The sequence below is a fragment of the Mauremys reevesii genome, linkage group 14 (genome assembly GCF_016161935.1).
Source record: "Mauremys reevesii isolate NIE-2019 linkage group 14, ASM1616193v1, whole genome shotgun sequence".
NCBI lineage: Eukaryota > Metazoa > Chordata > Testudines > Geoemydidae > Mauremys > Mauremys reevesii.
Window position 1 is genome coordinate 9,024,160 of NC_052636.1, and position 23,426 is coordinate 9,047,585.

General features: G+C 47.1%; 1 protein-coding gene, 2 non-coding genes and 1 pseudogene across 3 annotated transcripts in view; 2 read left to right on the forward strand and 2 right to left on the reverse strand.

Annotated features, from left to right (window-relative positions):
• LOC120381796 overlaps positions 1 to 23,426 on the reverse strand; it is a 305,764-nt pseudogene that overhangs the window by 51,486 nt on the left and 230,852 nt on the right.
• Positions 9,003 to 23,426, forward strand: part of LOC120381797 (zinc finger protein 418-like) — a gene marked incomplete at its 3' end in the record, with an annotated part of 63,754 nt that continues 49,330 nt past the window's right edge. The window contains exon 1 of the mRNA XM_039499933.1: positions 9,003 to 10,133. Coding sequence (XP_039355867.1) covers positions 9,033 to 10,133 — 1,101 coding nt within the window. The remainder of the gene's footprint in view (positions 10,134 to 23,426) is intronic.
• TRNAG-UCC lies at positions 18,811 to 18,882 on the forward strand. The gene has a single exon. It is a non-coding gene; the product is annotated as a tRNA-Gly (tRNA).
• On the reverse strand, positions 23,221 to 23,293 carry TRNAV-CAC. The gene has a single exon. It is a non-coding gene; the product is annotated as a tRNA-Val (tRNA).

Genomic DNA, 23,426 nt, shown 5'->3' on the forward strand with positions numbered 1-23,426 from the left:
CTCCTGACCCCTGGGATGGACCCTTTGCTAATGGGACATGGGCCCTAAAAGGCCACTACTGGATTTGTGGTCAATACGCTTACCGTCGGCTACCACCCAATTGGTCCGGGGTATGTTATGTAGGATATATTAGGCCTCTATTCTTCCTACTACCTCTCTTACAAGGAAAAACTCTAGGAGTCAAAGTATATGATGATCTTATTAGGGAACAGCGATCTATTGATTCCACTTTAACAGCTGGAAGTTCCCAAAAATGGGGTACACAGGAGTGGCCTCCTGAAAGAATCATAGAACATTATGGACCAGCCACGTGGAACCCCAATGAGCTCGTAACAGGAGCTAGGGAACCAATTTATAATCTGAATCGAATAATCAGATTGCAAGCTATTTTGGAAATAGTAACAAACCAAACAGCCACAGCACTTGATCTTTTAGCTGATCAAGCTACTCAAATGAGAACTGCAATTTATCAGCATCATATAGCCCTTGATTATTTGCTAGCAGAAGAAGGAGGATTATGTGCAAAATTAAATGAATCAAATTGTTGCTTACAAATAGATGATAATGGTAAAGCAGTTAAACGCTTAACAAAAGAAATGAGGAAGCTAACCCACGTCCCAGTACAAACCTGGAAGGGGTGGGACACAAATTGGCTCACTTCCTGGTTACCACACAAAGAATGGATACGCCAAAGCTTCCTTTTTGTTATATGTATTATCATGGCCCTCTTAGCTTTAGCTTGTTTAACCCCCTGTTTAGTGACAATGATCCGACGGTTAATCAACCAAACTATAAACCAGCGAGTTATGGTGTTATTCCAACCAGTAAAAGCTGAGGACTGGGGATATTGAAGCTCTTAAAATGCTTTCATAAAAAGGGGGGATTGATAGATAATATGATTTTGTGCTTAGTTGTCTATTTTGGAAATGTGCTTGGTTGTTCTGATGCTATTGCTAAATGATCCATGACCTGCTTACATAACTAATAACAAATATTGAATGATCCATGACCTGCTTACATAACTAATAACAAATATTGAATAGTATCAGGATCAAAGGGAAAAACGTGGAACGTTTAGAGTACAAGTAAATAGACCTATGTACCCCACGTCTGCAAAATCCTGAAAATATGCTGTATCACTATGGTCTGATATGACGTCAAAAATGGTATATATATGTACTCACTGCTCTGTTTCGGGGTGTCACTCCTCTGGTATGAACCGAGGGGGGCACCCGCTCAGCTGATCGTTCTAATAAAGGGCTGCTATCTGTTTATACTTTACATTGATCTCTGTGCCTCCTTGGGGTAATTGACTAGCTCCAGGGAGAACGAGCCCTTTTGGCTATCAAGTGCTTGGCTGTAGACAATGGATCTTGTGATGTGTCCGGGATGGAAGCTGGAGGCATGAAGGTAGGCATAGCGGTCGGTAGGTTTTCGGTATAGGGTGGTGTTAATGTGACCATCACTTATTTGCACCGTGGTGTCTAGGATCCCAAGATCCACAAACCCGGAAATCCTGGACGCCCCATCATCTCGGTCATTGGCACACTCACTGAAGGACTGTCTGGATATGTAGACTCTCTGCTCAGACCCTATGCTACCAGCACTCCCAGCTATCTCCGTGACACCACTGATTTCCTGAGGAAACTACAATGCATTGGTGACCGTCCAGAAAACACCATCCTAGCCACCATGGATGTAGAGGCTCTCTACACAAACATCCCACACACTGATGGAATACAAACTGTCAGGAACAGTATCCCTGATGATGCCATAGCACAACTGGTTGCTGAGCTCTGTGCCTTTATCCTCACACACAACTATTTCAAATTTGATGACAACATATATCTCCAAATCAGTGGCACCGCTATGGGCACCCGCATGGCCCCACAATATGCCAATATTTTTATGGCCGACCTGGAACAACGCTTCCTCAGCTCCCGTCCACTCTCACCCCTTCTCTACCTACGCTACATTGATGACATCTTCATCATCTGGACCCATGGGAAGGAGACTCTGGAAAAATTCCACCATGATTTCAACAGCTTCCACCCCTCCATCAACCTCAGCCTGGACCAATCTGCACGGGAGGTCCACTTCCTAGACACCACGGTGCAAATAAGTGATGGTCACATTAATACCACCCTATACCAAAAACCTACCGTCCGCTATGCCTACCTTCATGCCTCCAGCTTCCATCCCGGACACATCACAAGATCCATTGTCTACAGCCAAGCACTGAGGCACAACCGCATCTGCTCTAACCCCACAGACAGAGACCAGAACCTAGAAAATCTCCACCAAGCATTCTCAAGACTACAGTACCCGCATGAGGAAATAAGGAAACAGATCAACAGAGCCAGACGTGTACCCAGAAGCCTCCTACTGCAAGATAAACCCAAGAAAGAAACCAACAGGACTCCACTGGCCATCACATACAGCCCCCAGCTAAAGCCCCTCCAACGCATCATCAGGGGTCTACAACCCATCCTGGACAATGATCCCACACTTTCACAGGCCTTGGGTGGCAGGCCAGTCCTCGCCCACAGACAACCTGCCAACCTGAAGCATATTCTCACCAATAACTGCACACCGCACCAGAGTAACTAACTCAGGAACCAATCCATGCGACAAACCTCGATGCCAACTCTGCCCACATATCTACACCAGCAACACCATCACAGGACCTAACCAGATCAGCCACACCATCACTGGTTCATTCACCTGCACGTCCACCAATGTAATATACGCCATCATATGCCAGCAATGCCCCTCTGCTATGTACATCGGCCAAACTGGACAGTCTCTAAGGAAAAGGATAAATGGACACAAATCGGACATTAGGAATGGCAATATACAAAAACCTGTAGGAGAACACTTCAACTTCCCTGGCCACACAATAGCAGATCTGAAGGTGGCCATCCTCCAGCAAAAAAACTTTAGGACCAGACTTCAAAGAGAAACTGCTGAGCTTCAGTTCATTTGCAAATTTGACACCATCAGTTTAGGGCTAAACAAAGACTGTGAATGGCTTGCCAATTACAGAACCAGTTTCTCCTCCCTTGGTTTTCACACCTCAACTGCTAGAACAGGGCCTCATCCTCCCTGATTGATCTAACCTCGTTATCTCTAGCTTGCTTCTTGCTTGCTTATATATACCTGCCCCTGGAAATTTCCACTCTTGCATCCGACGAAGTGGGTATTCACCCACAGCTCATGCTGCAAAACGTCTGTTAGTCTATAAGGTGCCACAGATTTCTTTGCTCCTTTTACAGAACCAGACTAACATGGCTACCCCCTGATACCTGCAAATCAGTGACTCACAAGTTACAGTGCAGCACAGGAGAACCCCAGAAAATTCTCTGCTCCCAGACTTCTCCCAGAAATGTGCATCTTTCCCTGTCCAGCACACTCCTGAACAACGCAAGCTCATATGAAGTCTGTCATTTCATCAGTGGAAAATGACATGTGCCAGCCTTGTTATCCCAGATGGAGTTTCCAACACACTTTAATACAAACACACTGGTTAGATAAAGAATAAAACAAGATAGTTAACAATCAAAAAAAATTTTAAGATACAGATAATGAGGCATAAAGCTCAGAATTTTTTACAAAAGAAATGCAAGATAAAACACAAACTAATGTCTAAGTTAACAAGCTGAAACAAGGCAAATGTTTCTCTCGCCATGTGCTGAGACAGGCTGGTTTTCCTTTCAGCCAGGACTCGACCTAACCCACCCCTGCCTCCCACGTTCAGCTCTTCAGGAGTTGTCACGAGCAGAGGGAAAGGGAGAGAGAGAGTCTGAAGCATTTTCCTCACCTCTTTTATAACTCAGTCCTTTGTACTAGAAACAAATTCAGTTCTCAGCTGAGTCATGGTGCCAGGCTGTCTGTCGGAGATATGAGAATTGGGAGGGAAAGTACAGAAAGAGCTTTGGAGCTTTGGTCAAGCTAGCAGGCCTGAAGTATTAGCTGAGCTTGCTGCTCTGTGTAAAGGGCATAGAAAGGCAAAGTGGAATGGAAAATCCCCCAAATTGGGGAACAATGGCTTTGTGTGCATAAGGGGCCTAAGGAGGTGAAGTGGAAAGTCCCCAAACACACTGATTTGCAGTAACTGAGCTTGTGAAACGTAACCACAGTGGAAGTGTTAGAAAAGTCAAACCACAAACTAGACTAGGAATAACAAGAACAGGAAAGGCCGAATATGGAAAACTGATTGTTCAGCTTGCTTTTGACCTGCATCATATTTTGCAATATATTCCAAATAAGGAAATTAACGTGCAACGTATGTGCCATTGATTGTGGTTTTAAGCTTTAAAAGCCTTGTGTGGTTTTTAGCTCAGGGGGACAGTATTCCAATAGCTGTCGCCCCCTGTGCACTTTAACCAAGAAAAGAGCCTCAGGCTGAGCTGATTCAAAATCAATCGTGTGGTTGTTTTCCACAACAGCTTCAAGAGGTCCCTGTGATGGACTGTAAATGTCTTCTTCACACCTTCCCCCTGCAGGAGAATGGCTGTTCGACCAGCTGTTTGCCTTGCTGTTTCCGAGGAACTGGTCTGTGGGTGTTCCCCAGAATTGTAACTTTTTCCGTAATCTCATACTGTAAAATCTCATAACTTTACATACAGTGTTACTACACATTTTAACAGGAGGATAATATTCAGTAGATTATGCATTTTCAAATGATACCTCACAAGCCATACTGTGTACAAAATTGATCATAATTTTCTAGAAGAGTGAACATAGGGGTATAGACTGACAGTGTCTGTGTGTGTGTTCCCAGTAGATATGTGGGTATTTCAATCCCTCATAAGCATAGTGTTCAGCATCTTCAAGGACCTGGGGAACTAGTCCTGGAAATTCACTGGTTTACCAAGTGTGACACTGTATGGAATTGTGAGACACTTTGATATTAATAATAAAATAATATAATATTATCAAATTGCAATGAATCATGCTAGATATGCCATGTAAGGTGTCAGGGGAAATGTTATGATTTTCCAAGTATGATAATTTTGTTTCTATGTCTGTATCACCTTTGTATTGTGAGTTATAGATATGTAGGGTATATCTGTATTTCCAGACTTGCGCAGTGTTTCTGGGTGACACCCCCAGACATATTGGCATCAACACTGCCTAGCCTGTTTGATGGCCCATTGAGGTCATCAGCTGTACAATGAGCCCATGGAAAGGACCAAGGATACACCTATTGAGTCAGCAAGACATGCCGGGGTATGCCTGTGTAATGAGAACTCCAAGGCTTTTCCATGCCACATGCTGTGAATCTTGTGTTTGGGACACAGGAAGTTCAAGCCACATAGCAAAAGAAATATAAAGGGCAGCTGCATCATCTCCATTTTGTCTTCAATCCCCTTTCCTGGCTCTGGAGCAACTTCTCTACAAACTGAACCCTGGAACAAAGGACTGAATGACCCATCCAAGCTGTGGATGTGTTCCAGGCAGATTTTCACACCGGCAACTCACCAATACTGCTAAGAACCTGATATATCCATTTTGGAATGTATCTGACTGCTTTCCCATTTAACTTTCTTTCTTTTGTTTAAACCTTTAGTTTAGATGCTAAGGATTGGCTGGCTGTGTGGTATTTTGGGTAAGATCCAAACCTATGCTGACCTGGTAACGTGGCTGACCTTTGGGGTCAGAAGATCATTTTGTTTATGTCAGCAGAGTTTTGAAATAACCTCTCACTGTACTGGACCTAAGTGCTCATTAGGAGTCAGAGAACTGGGATGCAATAAAGGGGCCGTGTGATTTCTTTTTTCAGCTTCTCGATAACCCAAGTGGGTGATCCCTTTTTCAGCCTGCCCTGATCTTGGCATTTTCAGTGAGACCTGCCTCTGGCCCACCAGGTCACACTAAGCACTGAAGTTAAATTAATAGAATGTTTTTTATGACAAAGTCTTATGAAATCAACTGAATTCCTTTGTTTTCTTTCATCTGAGCAGGGTTTTCTGTTACCCAGCCTGATGTGATCTCCCAGCTGGAACAAGGGGAAGAGCCATGGGTCCCAGACCTCCAGGGTTCAGAGGAAAGAGAGATCCTGAGAGCTCCCCGCACAGGTGAGGAAACATTAAACCACCTCAGAATCTGTAACTGCCTGAAGGAAACATCTGGGATGCCCTACAAAGCCCTTGGGGAGGTGTCTCAGTTCATTATTGTCCCTAGCAGGGGTCGTATCCTCAGGGTAAATATAGCTCATGGCTTCCTATAGATCCTAGCAGACACCAGGCAGTAGCTTCCTCCCTTCCCCCTGCGTATTTGGATGGGATGTGAAGGCTGAATTGATCCCCTCCTTCTCTCTTATTTAGAATCATAGAATCATAGAATCTCAGGGTTGGAAGGGACCTCAGGAGGTGTCTAGTCCAACCCCTGCTCAAAGCAGGACCAAACCCAACTAAATCATCCCAGCCAGGGCTTTGTCAAGCCTGACCTTGAAAACATCTAAGGAAGGAGATTCCACCACCTCCCTAGGTAACCCATTCCAGTTCTTCACCACCCTACTAGTGAAAAAGTTTTTTCTAATGTCCAACCTAAACCTCTCCCACTGCAACTTGAGACCACTACTCCTTGTTCTGTCATCTTCTACCACTGAGAACAGTCTAGATCCATCCTCTTTGGAACCCCCTTTCAGGTAGTTGAAAGCAGCTATCAAATGCCCCCTCATTCTTCTCTTCTGCAGGCTAAACAATCCCAGTTCCCTCAGCCTCTCCTCATAAGTCATGTGCTCCAGCCCCCTAATCATTTTTGTTGTCCTCCGCTGGACTCTCTCCAATTTATCCACATCCTTCTTGTAGTGTGGGGCCCAAAACTGGACACAGTACTCCAAATGAGGCCTCACCAGTGCTGAATAGAGGGGAATGATCACATCCCTCGATCTGCTGGAAATGCCCCTACTTATACAACCCAAAATGCCATTAGCCTTCTTGGCAACAAGGGCACACTGTTGACTCATATTCAGTTTTTCGTCCACCGTAACCCCTAGGTCCTTTTCTGCAGAACTGCTGCCCAGCCATTTGGTCCCTAGTCTGTAGCAGTGCATGGGATTCTTCCGTCCTAAGTGCAGGACTCTGCACTTGTCCTTGTTGAACCTCATCATGTTTCTTTTGGCCCAGTCCTCTAATTTGTCTAGGTCCCTCTGTATCCTATCCCTACCCTCCAGTGTATCAACCACTCCTCCCAGTTTAGTGTCATCTGCAAACTTGCTGAGGGTGCAGTCCACACCATCCTCCAGATCGTTAATGAAGATATTGAACAAAACCGGCCCCAGCACCGACCCTTGGGGCACTCCACTTGATACTGGCTGCCAACTAGACATGGAACCATTGATCACTACCCGTTGAGCCCGACCTTCTAGCCAGTTTTCTATCTACCTTACTGTCCATTCATCCAGCCCATACTTCTTTAACTTGCTGGCAAGAATACAGTGGGAGACTGTATCAAACGCTTTGCTAAAGTCCAGAAATAGCACATCCACTGCTTTCTCCTCATCCACGGAGCCAGTTATCTCATCATAGAAGGCAATTAGGTTAGTCAGGCATGACTTGCCCTTGGTGAATCCATGCTGACTGTTCCTGATCACTTTCCCCTCCTTTAAGTGGTTCAGAATTGGTTCCATGATTTTTCCAGGGACTGAGGTGAGACTGACTGGCCTGTAGTTCCCTGGATCGTCCTTCTTCCCTTTTTTAAAGATGGGCACTACATTAGCTTTTTTCCAGTCATCCGGGACCTCCCCCGATCACCATGATTTTTCAAGGATAATGGCCAATGGCTCTGCAGTCTCATCAGCCAACTCCTTTAGCACCCTCGGATGCAGTGCATCCGGCCCCATGGACTTGTGCTCATCCAGCTTTTCTAAATAGTCCCGAACTACTTCTTTCTCTACAGAGAGCTGGTCACCTCCTCCCCATACCGTGCTGCAGAGTACAGCTGTCTGGGAACTGACCTTGTCTGTGAAGACAGAGGCAAAAAAAGCATTGAGTACACTAGCTTTCTCCACATCCTCTGTCTCTAGGTTCCCTCCCTCATTCAGCAAGGCCCCACACTTTCCTTGACTTTCTTCTTGTTGCTAACATACCTGAAGAAACCCTTCTTGTTACTCCTAACATCTCCGGCTAGCTGCAACTCCAAGTGTGATTTGGCCTTCCTAATTTCACTCCTGCATGCCTGAGCAATACTTTTATACTCCTCCCTGGTTATTTGTCCACTCTTCCACTTCTTGTAAGCTGTTTTTTTGTGTTTAAGACGAGCAAGGATTTCACTGTTAAGCCAAGCTGGTCGCCTGCCATATTTACTTTTCTTCCTACACATCGGGATGGTTTGTTCCTGCAACCTCAATAAGGATTCTTTAAAATACAGCCAGCTTTCCTCGACTCCTTTTCCCGTCATGTTATTCTCCCAGGGGACCTTGCCCATCAGTTCCCTGAGGGAGTCGAAGTCTGGTTTTCTGAAGTCCAGGGTCTCTGTTCTACTGCTCTCTTTTCTTCCTTGTGTCAGGATCCTGAACTCGACCACCTCATGGTCACTGTCTCCCAGGTTCCCATCCACTATTGCTTCCTCTACTATTTCTTCCCTGTTTGTGAGCAGCAGGTCAAGAAGAGCTTTTCCCCTAGTTGGTTCCTCCAGCAGTTGCACCAGGAAATTGTCCCCTACACTTCCTGGATTGTTTGTGGGAAGAGTTTGGGGGAGTTCAGCTCCTGATTTTTATTTGACCTCCCTCCAGCACTTGTTTTGGTTTGGTCTTTCCTGTTCCATCCCTGTTTGAGGTGTCTGTCTCTGTCACAGCAGATGATGCAATGGTCCGTGAGAAAGAGGAGCGCAATTCTCAGCAGAAAAATGTTGAGCAAGTGGATAAACACGGAGCATTATCACAAAGATCGAAAAGGAATGTGTCCAGGAGTCCTGAGCAGGGAAACTCCTGGGAGATTCAGCACAGACCAGAAAGAGAGCAAGGAAACCAGCCAGGGAAGAAATTGGGTAAATTTATTTCCTGTTGGGGAACTCAGAAGGTCCTCATGGAAACCACAACACAACAGGAAATCCTTAGGCGAAAGAGAAAAAATACATGCACTGAGTGTGGGCAAAACTTCATTCACAGATCAAGCCTTTCTGTTCATCTGAGAATCCACACAGGGGAGAGGCCCTACAAATGCCCTGAGTGTGGGAAAACCTTCAATCGCAGTTCGCACCTTATTAGTCATCAAACAATCCACAGAGGGGAAAGACCCTACGAATGCAGTGAGTGCGGGAAAACCTTCAATCGCAGCTCAAACCTTATTAGCCATCAAAGAATTCACACGGGGGAGAGGCCGTATAAATGCTGTGAGTGTGGAAAATGCTTCACTAAGAGTTCAGCCCTTTCTCAACATCAGAGAATCCACACGGGGGAGAGGCCCTATGAATGCCGTGAGTGTGGGAAAACCTTCACTAACAGCTCACACCTTTCTAGACATCAGAGAATCCACACAGGGGACAGGTCCTACGAATGCAGTGACTGTGGGAAAAGCTTCCCACAAAGATCAGCCCTTTCTGTTCATCAGAGAATCCACACAGATGAGAGGCCCTATGAGTGCAGAGAGTGTGGGAAAAGCTTCACTCAAAGATCACCCCTTTCTGTTCATCAGAGAATCCACACGGGGGAAAGGCCCTATGAATGCAGAGTGTGTGGGAAAAGCTTCACTCAAAGATCAGCCCTTTCTGTTCATCAGAGAATCCACACAGATGAGAGGCCCTATGAATGCAGTGAGTGCGGGAAAAGCTTCACTGACAGCTCAGCCCTTTCTAAACATCAGAGGATCCACACAGGGGAAAGACCCTACGAATGCCGTGAGTGTGGGAAAAGCTTCACTCAAATATCAGCCCTTTCTGTTCATCAGAGAATCCACACAGGGGAAAGACCCTATGAATGCCTTGAGTGTTGTAAAACCTTCAGTCGCAGCTCGCACCTTATTCGTCATCAAACAATCCACAGAGGGGAAAGACCCTACGAATGCAGTGAGTGCTGGAAAACCTTCAATCGCAGCTCGCAGCTTATTAGCCATCAAAGAATTCACACGGGGGAGAGGCCCTATGAATGCAATGAGTGTGGGAAAACCTTCTCTTGGCACTCAGCCCATGTTAGCCATCAGAGACTCTGCAAGAGAGATCAACATTGTAAAAATCTCTAGGGCTATCAATACTTTGTTTTTTAATACTTTTCCTGATTCCCACATAGTAACTTTTAAAGCTCTTTGAACTGTTTGCAGCACCGTTATCCCTCAGCTTGTCCAGATGAGTGGCCCATTTTTGCCTTTTGCAGTTCGCCCTCTTTTGAGATGGACCTATTTGTCCTTTCTATTGTCCCACAAGTAACTGGAGTGTGCCCTTCCTATGAGGAACCAGGGAGCATCACGTTTATACCATTCCTCCTATTGCAAAGTTATTGTTAGAATCACCAGTGATACAGATTGTATCCTTGCCAGTTGTTCTCACGTTGCTCTGGGTTGTGCTGAAGAGCAGTTATGTTGGGAATTTTTCAAATTATATGTAAATGAAGAGGACAGGAGCAGGAAAAAAGTATAATTACAGCTTCTGTGACACTAGAAGGAGATGGGGTGACTCAAAGATTCCCTCCTTCCCCTTCACTGCAGAACTGTTACCTTTTGCCTGAGCCAGGTAGAGTTTATCTTCGTCACATTCTATCCATCCACTTCTCAAAGTGTCATGTGATGAAGCATTCTCCGTTGTCTGTGCTTGCAGATGATGTTTTGACTTCTGTAATCCTATATCAGAGTTGCTATGACTGGAGATGAAAGTGTCAAAGACCTGGGAGGGGAATTCAAATGGATCCCAAATACAGTGTGATCATTTAGAGTTTAAATTCCAGGTTCCATCTATTGTAAATCCACTTCTAGCAAGAGGGCTGTTTTTCCCTCATTATGGGCATGCTAGGATACTAAAACATTTGTAAATAACATAACTGACTATTGAGACAGGGATGAGGGAAGCAGGTTTGAATGGATCAGAGGAGAATGTGATGGGAGACTCTCTTGTCCCAATTCTGAATAATCAGATGTAACCTGCTCTGGAATTTCACTTGACACTTTCTTTGTCATGTATTGTCTCTCTGTGATGTGGGTTTCTATCTTTCCTGAAGGCTGTTTGGTCACCCAATTGGATATTAGTTCTGCTTGATAGGATGTAGCTCAGATTTATTGAAGAATTTAAGACAATGACCCTTTGCTAAACTCCTCAATTATGATTTCAGCTTTGCTTTTTCCCCATCCCTCCATGATGACATGGAGAAAGTTGAAGTGCAGTTCTATCAACAGGAGAGAACTCTCTAATTTACTGGACAGGCTCACAAAGAAATAGCAGTGATTTAAAATCTCCACTCAGAAATGGTGAACAACAGCAGAACCCCAACTAACTGAAGGAAGTGCATCTGATCACAGTGTATTTCAGTTGTTTGGAGACAATATTGCCTTAATGATCTGGGAAGAGAATTCCATGGTAAGTGGTTTTGAACTAGGCAAAATGCCCGTGTGTCTGGTTCCCAGACCATTTGTAACCCAGGCCCTACAGAAGATCTCTCCTAGCTAATCCTATGGTATGGGAAATGCAGCCCTTCATGACACAGATGTTGAGGAAATAGAAGTGAAGTTTTTGGTTGAATTTATCCTTTTGTAGGTGCTAAAGATGTGTATAAAATGAAACCAGTGTTGAAAATGTAATAGCGTCAGCAAAATAGCCATGTTTGAATAGAATCTCCGGCTCTGGTAACTAACGAAGATTCTGATCCAGGCCTGTATCCAGTCCCTTCCCTGAACCTGTGCCACTGAATTAAAGAAAAGCTGGGCATGTTTCAGGAAGCCATTCCTCATTAACACTGCTGAGATTTTAAGTGGTTTTGTAAAGTATTCTTCTTCAGAGAAGTGTAAATCTACCCTATCCAAAACCAAGGATTTGGAAAGAGCTGAGGTTGAAAGATTCCACACTCAGTTCTTGGTTTCCACCCCAGTAAAGGAAGCTATGGTGACCCAAGGAAAATTGTTTGTACAACTCCACTTCCTAGTTCAGTGTCACTGATTACACTTCCAAAGTATGCCAGAGTTAGATTGAGAACAGTCATCCTTCACTGTTTGGATGCAAAGAGAGTGCTTCATAGGACAGTCCTTCCCTGTGGATCCCAAACTGGCTGCCTGATTGGGTAACAAGGACTTTCAGGCTGTAGAAATGATGGTAACCAATGAGGCAACGCATTTGCCAGCCTCCAATTTCAGACTTCCAGATACACACATGTTGAGTCCTGATTCTATGGTTTTGTGTCTGACGCTGTGGCTACACAATTAAGCTGATGTTGGCACAGCTGCACCAATGTAGCTGCGCTGCTGTAGCACTGCTATAACAGATGCTGTAAGCCAATGAGAGAGATTTCTCCCATCGGACTTGATTAGTCCAGCCCCTGCAAGCGGCGGTGGCTATGTTGGCAGGAGAAGTTCTCCCGCTCATGTAGCACTATCTACACAGGGGGTTAGGGCTGTGTAACTACATTGCTCAGCTGTGTGGATTTTTCACACCCCTAAGCAATATAGTTATCCTGATAAATGTCTTTAGTGTAGACCAGAGAGGTTTCTCTTGTTTTTATGCATTTACATTACTTCTCTACCTCCTCCTACTTTGAAAGATTAAAAAGTGTGAAAAGAGAGGTATTTTTCTCCATAATGCAAACATTCCGACATAGAAGACCCCTTCTACCAACACACGTGGCTGAAGATCCTGAGATATATGAACTCACAGAAGTGGTTGGGACCGACGTTGGGACAAACCACAATAAGAACAAGGGTTCAGTTATTGGCAATGGGGATTAAAAGCAAACTAAGGGCTTGCTATACTTGTGAGTTGCAGTGCTGGTGGAGGCTTTCCAGTGCTGCAATTAGTAACTGTCCACACCTGCAAGGCACATCCAGTGCTGCAACTCCCTGGCTGCAGCGCTGGCTGAACACCTGGTCTGCTTGGGGTATAACGAGTGCAACGCTGGTGATCCAGCGCTGCTCATCAAGTGTGGACACACACCAGCGCTGTTGTTGGCCTCCAGGGTATTAGGAGATATCCCAGAATGCTTTAAAGTAAATTACTCTCTTTTGTTTTGTTATGCAGCCTCTCTTTGTTTTGTTGTGAACTCAGGAGCTGCTTATCTAAACAAACACAGCTCCTGTTTGCTGTGATCAATCTGTAAGTGACTGTGAACAATCAAATGAGAGAACCCCCTGCCTACCTCATTCACAGGGGTTGAGTGTTTGATGAGAGAAACGGGGAAGTCCGTGCTTCTTATCTGGTCTGCAGGCTGTTTGCAGAGTAAGGGGTTTGGAAAATTTTCTGATTTTCAGGGCAGGGAGCTAATACACAGTGTCGGCTCAAAAATCCACACACTGTCTCTCTCTCTCTCCTCCCCGCTCCCTGTCACACTACACCCCACCCCCCTCTTTTGAAAAGCAGGTTGCTGGCACTTGAATGCTGGGATAGCTGCCCATAATGCATCACTCCCAACAGTGCTGCAAATGTGGCCACACTGCAGCGCTGGTAGCTGTGAGTGTGGCCACACACCAGCGCTGTTCCTACACAGCTGCACAACCAGCACTGTAACTCCCAGCGGTGCAACTCTCAAGTGTAGCCAAGCCCTAACATATATGAAAAGAATTTGTGAGCTTTGAATATGTTGTTGTTACCAATTAAAATGAAATTATAGGTGAAGTTATTGGTTAAAGAGTAAGAGACTGTGTGATAATGTGAATTATTTTGGAAAACTGAAAGTTGTCTTGTTTTTGTTTTTTTTTTAGTCGTACAGGAAATGATGGCTAATCTTGAAAAGTTAATTAGATTTAATTTACCCTGGTTCCTCAACTGTTGCTACAGCTCTAGTACCCATCAATCCAAAAACTGAGAGAAAGGGAGAGTTCCAACCATTGTCCTTTTAGTATCTTATTGTTCCTCTCTCTGTTTTTTGTTCTGGCCTTTCTATTCTATCATTTTCTGCCTTTGTTTAGTGGTAACAGTTGGTTTCCATCACTCATGTTTTTGTTTAAATCTCTATCCATTGTGAAATAAATTTTTTGCTTGTTCGATAACTGTACTCAGGTGCTGTGTGAGATACAGTAGCAATGGTCCTCAGTGAAACTAGTAACCTGGGATACTTGGGGAAGAGAGGATCTGGGATTTCACCGAGTATCTGGTGATCTGGGCTGGACCCCAGAGGGGGACACATTGAAGGAACTCAAGGGTTAAGGTGGCTGCTGTAGCTCAGAGGAGGGTCCTTGATTTCCAGCAGGCTGGTGCGTTTGGTCACTAACATCCAGCTGCCAAATGCAAAACTCCCTCTTCCTTGTGGCAGGTGGCAACAAGGAGACTCACAGCCCTCAGCACCCTCAGAAGGGTCACACTGTGTCTCTGTGTTGATCCACCTGTCAAATTCACACAGGGAAAGCTCCCGATAGCATAAAACTCTGCCCTATGAAATCATGGAACATGTGCTCTTTGCTCTGTGAAAGCATGTAAAGAATCCAAGCGCTGGAGGACAGGGTTTGGGTCCAGAGTGACCTAGACAAATTGGAGGATTGGGCCAAAAGAAATCTGAGGAGGTTCAACAAGGAGAAATGCAGAGTCCTGCACTTAGGATGGAAGAATCCTATGCACTGCCACAGACTGGGGACTGAGTGAGTGAGGGGGGTTTGATAGCTGCCTTCAACTACCTGAAAGAGCAGCAGTGTGGGCTTTCTCCTTGCCACTTTTGCTGGGCTGGGCAGGCGTCCTGGAGGCCTTTCTAGAAGAGAACTGGGAACTGAGTTAGAAAAACCAATGTGAAAACCAGAACCTCAGGTCTAGACTCATTTATTTATAATAAATCTTCTATTCTAGTGTCACAATCAATACAATTGCTTCAGCCTGATAGTTGCCCAAAGGGAAAACTTAACTTCTTTCCAAGGGGAGTGGAGAGAAAACACTTTTCAGAGTCCAGGAGAGACAAGGCGGGTGAGGGTAAGAGCTTGCAGAGGACCAACCTCTGTTGGTGAAAGAGACAAGCTGTGGAGCTAACCCAGCACCCTTCTTCAGTTCTGTGTAGCCTGGAAGGTCGTCTCCTCCATAACCAGCAGTTAGAACATAAGAACAGCCACACTGAGTCAGACCAGTTCATCTAGCCCACTCTCCCGAAAGTGGCCAATGCCCGGCGCCCCAGAGGACCCCTGGGACCAACATGGATACAGCACCACCACAAACAAGGTTAAAAGTCAATGCACAGGGGAGAAGGATCTTGTGCTTCATTCCTTATGTGCTAGTCCCATCATGTGGCTATTTCCTTTTCTTCCTTTCTGTTAAAAGCTTTGGTGTTTTGCACAGAAACATTATTTCCCCAGGAGAGACCCAGGAGTGGGGGCTGCATTCCTGTGCCAAACAGTCACTGGAAGGGGGCAGACAAAGGCCTTTAGGACGAGGCATCCGTCACTGTCAAAAGATATTCTCCCTCCTGCAGATCACTGGCAGCCTGAATTTGTTCCTTATCCTCCCAGAGTCTGGGGGCTGGAATCAGCACTACCCAGCCCCTCCCTATGTAGCAGGAACAAACACAAAACTGGTCTTTAAAACAAGCTGTCCCCTTCCTTCTCAGGGAAGATTTTTCTGTGATTGAAGTTGAGCTTCAGTTCCCCTCTCCTAGGGGCAGGGCAGGTGTGGGGCCAGCTCCCAGTGAGATCTGTTTTCACCTTTGCCCCCTTTCAGTCACTCTGGGATGGTAACTCTGCTCCCGGGGTCAGGCAGCTTCCAGCCCATCCACCCTACTCACTAACTCTGTGGTCATGTGTCATCCCCTTTACCAGCACAGAGCCTGCAGGAAAGCTACTCCTGCCAGATGCATTGGTGGTATAGTGGTGTGCGTAGGTGCTTTCCAAGCAGTTGATCTGGGTTTGATTCCCAACCAAGGCAATAATGGCTTTTCTCTTCTGTTGTTTCCTCATCTGGAAGTGGTTTCATTTCAGTCACATTGTGTTACAATCACATTATCTATAGAATGAGACAATAAATGTGTCGAAGTCCAGCAGGTCGTACAGGATGGAGGCACACAAGGGGCTGGAATGTGTCATCTGGGAAAGACAGAACACTTGGAAACCTGCATCTCCCATCCCCTGGCCTTGCGTGTTATGATTCCAGCTGCGTGAGCTGTTTGTAGGATGTTCCTGCATGGTGGGGAAATGAAGTTTTGAGTCAGTTTTTGCTCCTGCAGGTTCCTTTGCTGTTACAATTATAATGACATGAACAAAAGGGAGGCACAATAAACATAACCCCCAAATTGCAATACAGGTGGGGAAATAGACGATCACGGTTAAGCCAAACACGTCAAAATAAAAATTAATACAAAAAAAGGGGAGGGGGAAGAGATCAGGTATGTGGAGATCCCCTTGATATTTCAACGCACATTGTTAGAATCAAAGTTCAGACTTGACACTGGAAAACCCGCAACTACCTGTCTCTCTGAACACCTGTGATGAGCCTGTGTCAGAGGACGTGTGACCCCGGTCAGAACCAGTCACCAGATCAATATGACCCTTTATGGGCGACTTCTCTGCCTACTCTGCAATTTACATCTCCCCTCTCCCCCTCCCCCCCCCGCGCAAACAGGGTGGGGTACAGCTCTGACTGAGAGGCCTAACAGGAGAAATTTCAGCCCAAAGACAAATTTTGTGTGAAATGTTGAGAAATGAAGAGTCCCCCAAATCCCCAGAACTCTAGTGTCACCCTGTCATAAACAGATAGTTAAGGGTTAAAGTCTCTTTTACCTGTAAAGGGTTAACAAGCTCAGTAACCTGAGGAACACCTGACCAGAGGACCAATCAAGGGACAGGATAGTTTCAAATCTCTGTGGAGGGAAGGCTTTGTCTGTGTTCTTTGTTTGAGTTGTGTGCTCTCTTTGGATCTAAGAGAGGCCAGACATGTCTCCAAGTTCTCCTGGACTATTTCCTACTACCCAGTATAGTGAGTATTAGTTAAAAAGGCGGATTAGTCTTTTGAGTTGCTTTCTATATTTGCAATTGTGTGTTTGCTGGAGAAATATCTTTAGTTCTGTTGCTGTTACTTGGATTATTCTGAGAAGGAGGGAGGGGAAGTCGCTCCAGTTTTTATAAGTTAGACCCTGTATTTTTGCATCCTGGTAATACAGAGAGAGTGTACTTTTTTTTCTTTCTTTAATAAAATCTTTTCTTTTTAGAACTTGATTGATTTCTTCCCTTGTTTGGATTTTCAGGGGAAGGGGAGGGGGAAAAGTGAATCCCTCTTTGTTTGATTCAAGGAGTTTGAATCAAGGTATCTCTTTCCAGGACTAGGGAAGGGGAGGGAGAGGTGAGTCCCTCTTTGTGTTGAGTCAAGGATTTGACTCGGGGTGTAATCTCTCTGGAGCAGGCTGGAGAGGGAAGTGGGGGAGGGGAACTGGCTGGTTCTCTCTGGTGAGATTCAAGGGGTTTGAATCTGGGTTCCCCAGGGGAAGTTTGGGGGACAGGCAGTGTGTTACCCACTTTAAACTTAACTGGTGGCAGCGAGAACCAGATCTAAACTAGGATTTTAGTTTAGAGGAGTCCATGCAGGTCCCCATCTTGGAACCCAACAGCTCCAAGTGGGGGAGAAGACCTATGACACACCCCATGGCACCAGCACAGGGAAACCAGTGAAATGAGGTTACAGAATACAAGGGAGGCAGCAGGGAGAGAGGTGACAGGAATCTCTCTTTTTCTTTCTCTTTTCACTTTCTTGTTCTTCTCTTTCCTTCCAGGAACTGCAGTCACAGCAGGGAGGTTTGTCTCCGTGTCTGTCATGGAGGTGGTGGAAGTGATGGATTCTGTGACTTCCTGCAACCTCTGTGACTTCTGCAGTGGCCACAGTGGCTGACTCCAGGGCCACTCAATCAACTGGCTCTGGGGACTGCCCAAATTTGACTCCTTCTGCCTATCTTCCTTTCCCCTCAGTGTCTTTCCTTCCCCATTGGGGACCTGCAGAGATGAACCCCAGTCAGTTTGTGTCACAGAGAGTCTGTATCTCCTAAGGAATGTTGGTGAAGGATTCCAGCTGAGAACTGAATTAACTCTGCTCACCTGGGTTAGAAACTTGTTTCTTTTGAGCAGATAGTGGGAAATGGGACATTAATTCAGACCCAGGAGGCAAGGCAGAGGCTTCATGATCTTGATCTCCAGGAAGGGAGAGAGGATCCTCAGGAAGGAGGAGAGCTTCCTTTAGTCTCAAGCTGGGGTCTCCTAGAAGTTGGAAAAGACACTTGGTCACTGAGGATCTCATGGGATCGTGCTGCTGCAGAGGCTCCAAAGTCCTGGGTGCTGGGAGGGTGTCACTGCACAGTCTGAAATGGAAAGGGGGAGGGATAGCTCAGTGGTTTGAACATTGGCTTCCTAAACCCAGGATTGTGAGCTCAATCCTTGAGGGGGCCACCTAGAGCAAAAATTGGTCCTGCTAGTGAAGGCAGGGGGCTGGACTCAATGACCTTTCAAGGTCCCTTCCAGTTCTAGGAGATTGGTATATCTCCAATTATTATTATTTTGTATTATAAGGGAGGACCCTGGAAGGGACGGGAAGGAACAGAAAATGGAGAGGAATGAAACAGAGCAAACCCCTCTTCTCTCTCCCCTCCCCGACCCAGCAAGAAATGTTATCAGTGGGGAAACTCCCCACCATAAACGGCAGAGAACACAGAGACATTCGCCTCACACTGAGCAGTAGGGTGACCAGACACCAAGTGTGAAAAATCAGGGACTTTCACCAGCTGCCTTGGTGGTATAGTGGTGAGCATAGCTGCTTTCCAAGCAGTTGACCTGGGTTCAATTCCCAGCCAATGCAGGGATGTGATGTTTCCTCTCATGGGAATTGGTTAAGTTTCAGTCACTGTACTGCTTTATCAAGGGAATAAGAGAATCAATGTCCCACATCCTACCAGATCATTAAACACACAGGGGACAAAGAAAGGGGCAAGACTGTAAAATGAGCAGTTGGAGTCATCCAGGTATTATGATGTTTGGTTTATATTTAAAAAAAAATCCTTTACTTCCCTCTCCCTGTTAGACTCAGAACCTTTAAGGTCAGAAGGGACCAGTGTGATCATCTTGTCTGACCTGCTGCACCTGGCAGGCCAAAAGACCCCACCCACCCACTCCTGGAATAGACCAGGGAGGGGAGGCAGCTCCGTGCTCTGCCCCTACCCCAGGCAGCACATGGAGGCCCTCTGCTCCCCTCCCCCCACAACGGGTGTGCAGAGATGTGCCAGCAGCACTAAGGTGGCTCCCTGCCCACTCTACCTCCGTCCCTCCGTGCCGCTCCCAGAAGTGGCTGGCATGTCCCAGCATCCCCTGGGGCGGGGGGAGTGTCTCTATGTGCTGCCCCACCCTGAGTACCAACTCTGCAGCTCCCATTGGCCAGGAACTGCAGCCAATGGGAGCTCAGGGGTCAGCGCCTGCAGGCAGTGGCGCATGGAGACCCCCTGGCCCTGCCCACCTAGGAGCTGCTGCTGGAGGGTTGTGTGTACCGGTCACTTTGGGAGCTGCAGTGCCCGGGGTAAGCACCACCCCTCCTGCACCCAACCCCTCCCCAGCACAGAGCCCGCACCCCACACCCAAATCTCCTCCCAGAGCTTTGCTTGTCATCCTTTCACCAGAACCATCCTTCCTCTCCTGGGATCCAAGTAGCCACCCTGGGAAGCCAAGAGGCAGGCACAGGATTCTGCCTCCCAGCAGCCAAACCGCACCTCCCAGGCTTTTCAGAACGAATGGTGACGCTCTACTAACCCCACTGAGCCGCACTGAGGCGCTTAGCTTCTGCCCTGCCTTCCTCAGCTCGACTTTCCTCTTTTCCCCCATTCCCGCCTCACTTCCTCCTTTGGCAAGTCACGCAGAGGAGGCCAGCAGGAAGAGCCGGCCTCCACCAGCCAACCTCCCAGGGCAGAGGAGGCCAAGCCACAAGGCTCCAAAAGGTGACTCGCACAGATCCTCTAGCTTTCCCCTGCTGAGGCCAAGGCTTTTTCTCAGTTCATTTCACCACCCTCTGTCCTGCAGGGGTAGGGGTTATCGCTGGTGTTACCCAAAATTGGGCCAGCTACTAAGTGTAGGGAGGACTAATGACCCCCCAGACTTTGGTAGAAAGCAGCACATTTGTTATATTGATAGCTAAGCTCAAAAGAAGGCGGGGTCACACTCACACTCCCATACTCACGCTCCCAGGACTGGCTCGGCACTGGAGATGTCAGGATTTTGCAAGGTAAGTGTCCCCCAGCGCCGCGATGGACGGTGCGATGAAGGTAAGTCTTCCCGAGGCGCGATGGAATGTAACACAGCGAACCACTGGCCAGGCGGTCGGGGTGAAGGGCATTCACTGGAGGTACAAGCTTGTGAGTGACTCCTGAGCACAGGGCCCCTTCCCCTTTTAAGGACCTGCTCCTCATGGCCTGCGACTGGAGATGACTTGGCTGCATCCGGTGGGTCACACTCCACCTCAGCCAGTGTCCATGCAGTGTCCCTGCTCTGGGTGTGTGAGTGCTGCCTAATGAGAGTCCCAGACACCTTGTCTACCTGGAAGCTCTTCTGATCTTCAACCAGCCCATTCATCCCACAAGCATTGCAGGAGGGAGGGGTGGGGAAAAGCCACTTCACAGGCATTCAGAGAGGGAGAGGAGACAAAAGTGAGGGGAGAGGGGGAAGGATAACAGACCTTTGGAGCATAGAAATCACTGCTGTTCCTACAACAGCAGGGACAGGCCACTAGAAGCTGAGAAAATGAAGCCATCATGTTTGTGCCTGACTTTGAACCAGGGACCTTTTGGGTGTTAGACAAATGTGATAACCACTACACTACAGAAACTCCATCACAAGGCTGTGCCCCTCCCTTCATAAGAACATAAGAATGGCCATACTGGGTCAGACCAAAGGTCCATCCAACCCCATATCCTGTCTGCCAACAGTGGCCAATGCCAGGTGCCCCAGAGGGAGTGAACCTAACCGGTAATGATCAAGTGATCTCTCTCCTGCCATCCATCTTCATCCTCTGATGAACAGAGGCTAGGGATACCATTCCTTACCCATCCTGGCTAATATCCATTAATGGACTTAACCTCCATTAATTTATCTGCAAAAAAAAACAAGGAGAACATATGGCACCTTAGAGACTAACAAATGTATTTGAGCATAAGCTTTTGTGGGCTAAAACCCACTTCATCGGATGCATGCAGTTAAAAATACAGTAGGAAGATATATATACACACAGAGAACGTGAAAAAATGGGTGTTGCCACACACACTATAACAAGAGTGATCAGTTAATGTGAGCTGTTATCAGCAGGAGAAAAAAACCTGGTGTTGGGAGGGGAACAGGAGAAAGGACAAAGGAAGCAAGAGATGAAGAGAAAAGAGGGATCAGACAGTGGATGGAGCAAGAGGTGAAACAAAAAGGACAAACCCTTATGTCCCCAGTGATTCTAAGGGACAAAATCCCAGGTGCAGAATAAAATTCTGCCTCCTTAAGCTCGTGTTTTCCATGCCTAGAATTCAACTGTCACCAGATGGATCAGACTGAACAGGTTTCAAACCTCCAGGAGGCTCTTACCTTCTAAACAGGGACGGCTGTTTTCTAGTAAAATCACTAAAAGGGAAGGAGAAAACTCGAAAGAGGTTCCTCCTGGCGCTCACGTCCGTGAACCCGAATACTCTCTCAGTCCTCAAAGAGAGACCCAGAGAAGGAGACTTGCTGAAGCAAAGCCACAGGGGTCTCTGAGGTTTCCCTGGCCCCTCGCCCCTGTCCTGCCTGGCTGATGTCAGCATCTCTCTGTGAGGTCACCACCTCCCCACCACCTTGGACCAATAGGCTGAGGTCCTGCCAAAGGCCTTTGTGATGTCACTGCCACACCCCTCCCTTGCTGTGCCAATGTCCTGCCCCTGGCCAGGCACTTTGCAGGTTTGAGCTACTCCCTGTGGATCACCCCACTCCAGGAGCGTTCGTTCTAGGCAGCAAGCCAGCTAGACTGAAAACATCAGACGCTGCTCCCAATGCTACACTCAGTTTTTCAGAAATTAGTCGACTTTATGGCCAGAAGAGACCATTAGAGCATCTAATCTGACCCCCTGCATATCACAGGCCTCCTGTAGGACACAATAGTGAGTTTATTACGCAGGGTCCACCCCTCCCTCACTGTGAATAGTACATGAACCAGCCCTGTAATGGAGCTGAGATTTCCCAAGAACTTCAAGCAAAATACTCCAGTTTCATAAAACAGATTTATTAACTACGGAAAGATGGAGTTTTAAGGATTATAAGTGGTAGGCATAAAAGATCAAAGTAAGTTACCATGAAAATTAAAGCTAAATTCACAATCTAAACTTTACATCTTATTACACTAGGCCGTAGTTCGGTTATGCCACAGGAAGGCTTAATGCTCAAGCTGCAGCGCATGCTGGGCAGGCTCCCCCTGGCAGGAGAGAAGAAGAAGACTGGGCCCCTGGAGGGCAGGCTGGGGCTTCCTGGATCCCATTTGCTCACAGCCAGCACCCTGCCCCCACTCCCAAGTCATTAATGGCTCCCCCAGGTCAGCCAGAATGGAGCAGCGGTTTTCACTGCACCAAGTCCACTTATGGCTTACAGGCAACTCCCAGACCCACCATCTCGGCCAGAAAGGAGCCCACTCAGCCTCGCGATTGCTGCTTTTCCTTCCCCCCAGAACCCCGCTTCTCCTGGGCTGCAAGGAGCCACCCCTGGGAAGCCAAGAGGCAGGCACAGGATTCTGCCTCCCAGCAGCCAACCGCACCTCCCGGCTTTGCAGAACGAATGGTGACGCTCTACTAACCCCACTTAGCCGCAATGACGTGCTTAGCTTCTGCCCTGCCTTCCTCAGCTCGACTTTCCTCTTTTGCCCCATTCCTGCCTCACTTCCTCCTTTGGCAAGTCACGCAGAGGAGGCCAGCAGGAAGAGCCGGCCTCCACCGGCCAACCTCCCAGGGCAGAGGAGGCCAAGCCACAAGCCTCCAAAGGTGACACGCCGCACTCCTCTAGGTTCTCCAGCCTGATGCCAAGGTGCTTTCTCCACTGCTGTTAGCACCCTCTGTCATGCAGGGTTTGGAGTTATCCCAGGGACAGGCCAATAGGAGAAGGAGGAGCGTCTTCCTGAACAGCAAGGGGATCTGGCAAAAGGAAGCCAGCATGTTTCTGCCTGGTTTTGAACCAGGGACCTTTTGCGTGTGAGGCAAATGTGATAACCACTACACTACAGAAACTCCATCTACTTAGCTGTTGCTCATCCTCGGACAGACCGATGGACAAACCTAGAGAAAGTGGTGGCAGCCCTTCAATAGGTCAGCTGGCAGAGCAGAGGACTGGAGCAGGCACTCAGGAAGTCGTCCTTACGTC